The sequence below is a fragment of the Stegodyphus dumicola genome, chromosome 3 (assembly GCF_044657685.1).
Source record: "Stegodyphus dumicola isolate Sdum_Otavi_A_Nest chromosome 3, ASM4465768v1".
Taxonomy (NCBI): domain Eukaryota; kingdom Metazoa; phylum Arthropoda; class Arachnida; order Araneae; family Eresidae; genus Stegodyphus; species Stegodyphus dumicola.
Window position 1 is genome coordinate 90236422 of NC_140770.1, and position 8431 is coordinate 90244852.

An 8431-nucleotide genomic window follows, 5' to 3' on the forward strand; every position below is an offset into this window, starting at 1 on the left:
AAAAAAAAAAAAAAAAAAAACTGCAAATTACAATCTAAGAAATTATACATTTCTAAAGTTTATTCTCTTTTCAAAAGTAACCTTGAATATCGACACCGAAATCTTTCATCCTACTTTTGCTTTTGAATAAAATAATCTAGCATTATTAGTCTGACATAAATTCCCTTTTGGTTGTGATGTTGGGAGGCCCCAACTTGTCAGCAATAGTAGTACTGACTGCTATGAACTGGAAATTACACAGACTCTTAAGAAGGGTTTAACTCCCTTTTTATTTCACTTTAGAACTCACAGTTGCGTTCGCTTGACACTCACAAACTACGCCGACCCGGCGGTTAAACAAAAATAGAAAAGTACAACTAAAAATAAATGACAGGATGCATAACTAACGAAGTCACTATCTACGAGGCTCTATAATGGTAACTATCTTAACCGCGTTCTAAGATACAGCTGAGATTCAGCAAACTTTCTGATTAAGAATTTGAAAGATTCAACGAACTGTCGAAATAGGCACACAGGCCGAAACGCGCGGTTCTTAAACTTTCTACCAAGCAACCTTCACGCTCGTGATTCAAGAAGCACACTTACAAATCTCGTTTCCCTTCTATTTTAAACTCAATTACTTCTGCTAAAAATTTGAATACTCTGCGCGTTCTACTACGATTAACATACTCTGGCATTGGCAATTCTAGGGAAAAGTAAAGGCTTGACAGGAAAGATAGCTTAAAATAAATGTTAGTTAAAATAAATATAAACCCTACATGGTATTTTATATATTCACAGCAACTGAACTAAGATTAAAACAGTCAGAGATCAAAGGCGGAATTCAAAAATTTTAACAAGCCGTTCGCTGCTCTGTTTAAAGATAAAATTAGTTATTAAAAGTTATAAACTGCCTAAATAAATATTAAAATTCAACTTGCCAAACTAAAAATAATTTAGGCTTTGTTTTACTGATGCGAACCGACTATATCCCATCATTGGTCCTGCACCTTCCAGTAAGGATGTGCCAGTTAACATGCCATCAGTTGAATCAAGCGATCAGTTTATATATGCAACTACCTTCCTACTACTCATTACTATTTAGTTAATAATTTACATGTATGGCATTTTTTCGGAATTAACTGGCATAAAATAAATAAATGATTCGAAAACCTAGAAAACTGGAAATTTTTGTTTTATATTTCAGTACAGTAATATTTTTATAGAACTGCACTACAGCTTTTTTTACGACTGTTTACCTGTTCGCAGAAGAAGGCATAGGCATTGAGATGAAAAGCGATTTTTTAATATGTTACATTAAAAAATCGCTTTTCATCTCAATACCTATGAATAACAACTCAATCGTCCATAACATTTGCCCTAGCAGTAGCAATTTCTGTCCTTTGTACTTAGGGAAAATTATCAATACATAATGATGACGTGATATGGCAGAGTTTTCTGATTTGTCCCAATATCTTTCTTTAAAAATTTTGCTTTTCTAAATAGTGTTTTAGAACATATGCTATTTAAGATAAGATAAAATTTTACAATTCGTTGTCCCGCCAACTGATATCCTAACTGGGTTTGGATCATCAACACAAACCTTAGTGGTATTTTCTCTCTCCTTTCTGCATGCTTTCGTATTGTAACGGTAGCACACTCGGCGTGTATTCGAGAGGTCCAGGTTCGAGTTTCGGCTAGGGCTTTATTCATTTCTTCCGTTTCCTGACACTGAAAAATCCTAATGACTCTACAGTGATGCCTGAGCTAAAAGGTGTTGGATGATGATTTTTCAGCATCAGTATTTGTCTGTTAGTCCCCTAATCCCCATTCGCCCTTTAAGAGGGGAAGTAAGGTATGTTCTCCCTTCTTTCTGCATATCTTCGTGGTGTAACGGTAGCACGCTTGGCGAGTATTCGAGCGGTCCAGATTCTAGTCCCGCCGAGGGCATTGCTCCTTTTTTACATTCCTGCTTCAAGAAAAAACTAATGTCTCTACAAATATACTCCTTATTACCATTTGCAAAAAAGCTTTCGAATACTGGCTTCAGTTCAGAAATTTATTTTTAATACTAATGTTACTTTAGTTTCGAAGAATTGACTTCTGTATGTTTCACAACTCGTAAAATATTTATTGATCGTCTAAAACATGAAAATATAATTACTCATTATACTTTTAAACAATATAACGTTACTTTGTTTTAAATATATCCAAACATTTCTAATACGTTATTGTATTAATATTATTTTAATTACTTTTTATTGAAAGCATTAAATCTGTTAGATTTTTCAAATATATCGCAGTAATATTATATAGGGCAAGGGTAGCACGTTTAGTATATATAAAAGTAAATTTGGTGTTCTTCAAATTTAAAACTTCAATTTCAATTCTAACTGTTTTATACAAGTATTAATGTGGGAATTGTAACTGTAACTAAGATTATGTAAGAGCGCCATCTGGATTAGGGTGTGGGCAGATGAGATGAGACGTGAACGATAGTGAGGACAGACGTGTGCAAAATGTTTTAACAATTATTCTTTTTACTTTTATTTTCATTCTAATGTAAATAAATATATCCTAGCTTAATTTCATGAGTTGTAGTTATGCTTATCATCAATCCTTCCCCATATTAATATTTAAAAGCAATGCTGCACCAGACATAATGCCAGAAAAAAATTTGTAATTTAAAAGTTACTTCATTGATTAATGCTTACCCATTGGTATTCCAAAATATGCGCTGACAATACAGAATACTTCAGCCGGTTTCCTGTACAAGCTTCCATTCATTTTTACGAAACTATATTTCAATTAATAAAGATACTATAAACGTATTTCTATGATGGGATTCAATAAAATATTTCTTGTTAGGTAATGCAAAACAAAAATTACAGTTGAATAGTGGACAAGCTGATGCAACTTAATGATCTATATAAAGTTTAGTTTTTATTATTGTTTAACAATAGCAAGCTGTATATCATAAATGTTTCTATTCATGGCAGTGTTTCATAAAAGGCATTATTTTATACTTAGTCTTAACTGTTGTCTAATCTTTCATTGTTTAAAAATGTTATAATTCTTTTCTAAATAAACTGCTCTAATTTGATTTATTTCAAAATTAATCCTTCTCTCATTATTCTTACATAACGTTAATAATGCAAATACTTGCATAACGCTCCAGCTAATGATAATTTTTAATTTAAGAGCTTAAAGCTTAAACTAATCAATCAAAATATTGCTCAGCCTGAATCATTCAACACCAAACATTTATCTTATATTAGCCGCTATGCGGCCAGCCTTCGTCTGGCTTTCAAATGTACCAGAAAAATGCCTAAAGGGAACACCAAACATTAAATTTAAAAACTGCACAGAATTTTACTCTGCAGAACAACTTTACCAAAAAAAAAAAAAAAAGAAAGAAAGAAAGAAAGAAAAGAAAAGAAAAGAAACACACAAATTTCAATAAAAATGTATTACATATAAAAAAATTACAATGAAATTAGCAATATTCCTCAATACAAATATTAATTATCATAATAAATAAATTAACCAACTTCCCGTTGCCTTCTCTCAGTATCCAAGAGAAACATTAAATTTAAAAACAGCACAGAATTATCCCCTCATTTTTCCAAGTGGCAACAGTGCTGGTTTTCAACAGTGAGCAGAACAGTATCCAAAGTATTGAATGAAAACCTGTTACCAAAACCACATTTTTTTAAAAGAATAAAAATATTCAAAATGATGCGATTTCATCAAAAAAGATAAAATTTTAAGAAAAAGTATTCGAATTTAAAAAAAAAAATCACTTCGCTCTTGTAGATGCACCTATGTACCAAATTTAGTAGCCCTGGGTCTATTAGCTTACGCGCTTACGAAAGACACACACACACAGACTCTTTCTTTTATTATATGTAGAAATAGAGATTAATAGGCACTTAAAAAAGAAATTTCTTAATATTTAAACTTGCTGCAGCAAACAGAATTAAAACTGTACATAAATTAAATTCTGTTTGCTGCAGCATTTACTTAAAGCAATGTTATAAGGTGGCATAAAGGTTCTTTGTCTAGTTATTTCAAAGTGCAATAATTTTCATCAGTGGTGAAATCCTGTGCCTTTGTTAATGATTCCGGTTGCAGCCTCGAAAGTTACTCCAGTGGACAAAGAGATAAAGGAAGTCTGATGACACTGATGAAAATCAGGGTCAGAAGATGGACCCTTGCTTATGTATGAGTGAAAGAATCTATCCCCCAGAGAGTTCAGCGCAAGGTAAACACATGGAGATATATAAGGTGGTTTCCTGAGAAGAGAGAACAACTTTCCTGTTTAGAGCTATGGGCATCTTGGCTTGCTTTGCTAGAACGATCTTTTCTCCTGTATAATGCAATAGATCATTTTTCCTGTAACAAAATTCTGAAATTACGAGACTAAATGTATCCAAGTCCCATACTGTCAAGATTCGCAACTGTTAATGTTTTTATTTCATTAAAATTCATGTTATTACGAGAACCTGAGTTTTAAGTTCATTTCAACCCTGTATTACAATCCGGGGTTTGTGTAGCGGTTTCGACCACTACACCACAATGTCTTTTAAGTACAAAAGATCATCTTCACAACACTTATGAGGGGTAAAACCAAATTGTGCTTTGTTTAATAGTTTTTTATTATGCAGGAACCAGGTGATAAGAGTGTAAGGATCTTAAGTTTTACTAACGTTTATTTTATTTTAAATCTTTACTATCACTTCTTATTTTCTACTTCCGGCCAGAATTATAAGCGTTAACTTATTTATGCAAAATTTGTCTGGCGAACGCCAAGTACTTAAGTTGTGGCTTTTTGCCAAGCGAGAGATAGGAAGGAATTAGTCGAAGCAGGCCGCTTACCTTAGAAGTTTTACTCAGTTGCTGGTTGCCTTCCAGGCCAGAGGTTTAATGCTCTTGATAATTTTAAACTTACTGTAGTGTTAACAGTTCTCTGTACTACATACGGCTTCTTGTTAATATAAGGCCAATCTTCCACGTTTATTATTTCAAAGTCAAGTTAGCGTTTAGTTATATTTTTATATTCTTACGTTTAGACCACAAGTAGTGGGTCTTTGTATTCCGAAGTACGGAAGTTATTGTAAAGAGAGAAAAATAAAGGGTTTTGTATACCCTTCTTGTGTATCCTGTCTACTTCCCACAGTTATTGAACATAGCTTTAGTAAGCTCTCTGTTTCGAGTCAGGTCCTTGCATGTTCCCAAAGAAAGTAAGACGGAACATTGAACCTGATAAGATTACTATTATTCTTAAGGATTAAAACGACATTCGCTCTTTTCCAGGAACGAGGAAATGAATCAAGCTTCAGACAAGTATTGAGGATTTTGGAGAATAAATATTTCTGAATGAATGTAGAATTTGGATTAGCGACATAATTTATCGTTGTGTCATGATAAATCCTGATTAATAATAATAAATATCATAATTAATAAAAAAGATAAGTTATGATTAGAGCTTCACCCCTAATAATTCTATGAAATGAATTATATACATACACACACATAACATGCACATTTATCCGTAAATTCCGAATTAAAAACAATTAAATATTTAAAGCGCATTAGAAAATTAATCATAAAGCAGCCACCCGCAATGCATTTGTAATTTGAAAAGCGGTTTTAGATATAAAAAGGCTGGAAGGCATATAAGTTAAAACTATTTCTGAGATATTCAGATACTTCGTATTCATAAAACAAGTCATTCGAAATTCAAAACTCAGTTTACGGAATACAAATTCATTGTTGTAACAAATATGTGTCAATCTACTCTTATACCTTTAAAAAATTTATTTGGCTTATAGTATCAGGACTTGTGTTCCTCTTTACTTGCCTTGGAAACATGAACTGTCCTGACTCGGAACAGGGAGCTTACTCAAGCTATGTTCAATAAATTGTGAAGTAGACAATACACACAGGAAGGGTATACGAAACCCTTTATTTTTCTATCTTTACAGAGGTTTCCGGAACTTCGGAATACAGAGACCAACCACTTGTGGTCTGAACGTAAGAATATAAAAGAATATAAATGCTAACTAAAATTCTAACTAAAACTAACTTTGGATTAATATACAAGTGCCTAACTTCAAGATTGGCCGTTATTTAACAAAATCCGTATGTAGTACAGAGAGCTGCTAAAACTACGATACGTTTGAACTATCAAGAGGATTAAACCTCTGGCCTTGAAGGCAACCAGCAACCGAGTAAAACTACTATGGCAAGCGGCCTGCTTCTAATAACTCCTTCCTCTCTCTTGCTTGGCAAAAAGCCACAACTTAAGTACTTGGCGTTAGCAAGACAAATTTGCATAAATAAGTTAAAGCTTTTAATTCTGGAAGTAGAAAATAAGAAGTGATAGTAAAGATTTAAAATAAAATAAATGTTAGTAAAACTTAGGATCCTTACAATAGTTTATCTTTTAATAATTCGTTTTTGTATTACAAAATTACATTCATTTAAAGAATTCATTTTTTCTACATTTTCCTGTCTATAAAACTGAATGCAGAGAAGTTGTAACGACTCCGAAGTGTCTACTGTTTCTTGCGTCGCTGTCTTTTCCTTTCTTTATAATTATAATTCCTTTTCCTCTTTTCCGATTACAAACCTCTCGAGAAAACTTTCGACTTGACAGCATTTTAATGACCCCATACCACAAAGACACTATGCACTTAATGACACGGATGCCTTGCTGTTCGCGTATTCAATGGTTTATAATTTTGGAAATTCGTCATCAGATGTATTCCAAAAGTCATATTTCAAAAACACATTGAATTTGCATTGTCCGATGTGTATGTTCTTTCACTGCCTAAAAAAAACAGCATTGTTATAAGCGAACTGCAAAATTTCTTCAATATTATCTTTCATTTCCACGATTCTGCGTTTCACTATGTTATTAGAGCAAGATGAAATATTTATCTTGTTTTGCTGCTCTTTGTCACATAATAGAGATGCGAACATTTTCTTTGCATGAATTATTAATTTTTCCGCAAAAGTCTAACAATATCCAGCCTCAACAATTAACTCAGATATTTCATAAGGAGTTATAACTCGATTTTCAGACAAAGCCCCCTGAGGAAGATTTGAATACATAGCCTGTTTTCCAGCTATTAATTCTTTCGTCTAATTTATAAAGAAATGTATCAGTTTGCTATTTTAGTTTGGATGTATTAAATCCAAGTTTTGCTAGAACTTTGAAGTCTCATGGACTCATTTGATGAACCCGTATAGTAAATAACACACATTGGCTTTTCGTCAGCATCTTTTATCAAATCAAATTTTATGTAATCGTCAGAAAACTGTCGAATCCAGAATGTTTCTTCTTCTTCTTACCCCCTTTTTTTTTTTTTTTTTTTTTATGGACAACATTTCATGGCTTTTGTTAGCTCTATTCTCGAAACTTCTGCCTGCCTGAAAATGACTTAACAGTTTTTTTGTTAACAGTTCTTTTGTTAACAGTTTCACCTAACAGTCATTTTGCGAGGTGCAACATGTACAGTCGCACCCGGGCGGAAAAAGTTTTAGAATTTAAAAGAAATCGTGTGCCAAAATTTATAAGTCGCAAATTTTGCACCAGGAGGCGAAAAGCCTAGTGCCTCCTTTGAGTGTCATTAACAAAAATTATTCCTGTTTGGACATCATTTGATTTTTATCGATTATAACCAGCACTTTATTTTTGTTGTCACTTTCTTAACGATTTATCCATTGATAGTTAGATATAATATTATAATTAATAGCGTTACGAAATGCCTAGCCGGAGTAAGATAGCTTCCCCGTAAAGCGGGTTTAGGGTTGCCAGATTTAGCACGAAATCGCCCATTTTACGACAAAATTGGTGATATGCCATTACACGGATGGAGAACATTCTGGAACGAATTCTTATCGGCTTGGCCCAGAATGGTCTCGAAGGCAGGCCAAAAGTTGTATAAAACTTGCTTGTACGCGGAGTAGCAGTCGCGTACAGTAACTAGTGTCGAGTTGTTTGTCGGGTATATCGCGAGTTAGTGCATCGCAGTGTGTCTAGTCAGTGTATTCCGAGTTGATGTATCGAGAGCGTGCATCATTGGGGCTATCGAGTATATCGTAGCGCATCTTCGAGTGTGTTGAGCTATTATGTAAGCATCCCATGAACACCTGCAGCCTCTCCTTCTCTCTCTCTCTCTCTTTTTTTAAATTCACAGAATTTCCGCAGTTTCATTAAAGAGGGTTTTTTTTTTTTTTTTTTTTTTTTTTTTAACTCACAGAATTTCCGCAATTTCAGTAGAAAGATTTTTTTTTTTCTTTTAAACTCACAGAATTTCCGGAATTTCATTAGAGAGGGTTTTTTTTTTTTTTTTTTTTTTTTTTTTTCCAGACCTATACTTTTTCCTGCTGTTGGCTGGTGAAATGTATAGCTCCGTTAAAAATAATTACAATTTCGGAAATA

General features: G+C 33.2%; 1 protein-coding gene across 1 annotated transcript in view; it reads right to left on the reverse strand.

Annotated features, from left to right (window-relative positions):
• The window catches only part of LOC118191165 (serine/threonine-protein kinase haspin homolog), a 36644-nt gene extending 33878 nt beyond the window's left edge, over positions 1-2766 (reverse strand). The window contains exon 1 of the mRNA XM_085812435.1: positions 2694-2766. Coding sequence (XP_085668561.1) covers positions 2694-2766 — 73 coding nt within the window. The remainder of the gene's footprint in view (positions 1-2693) is intronic.
• Between the last annotated feature and the right edge of the window lie 5665 nt (positions 2767-8431).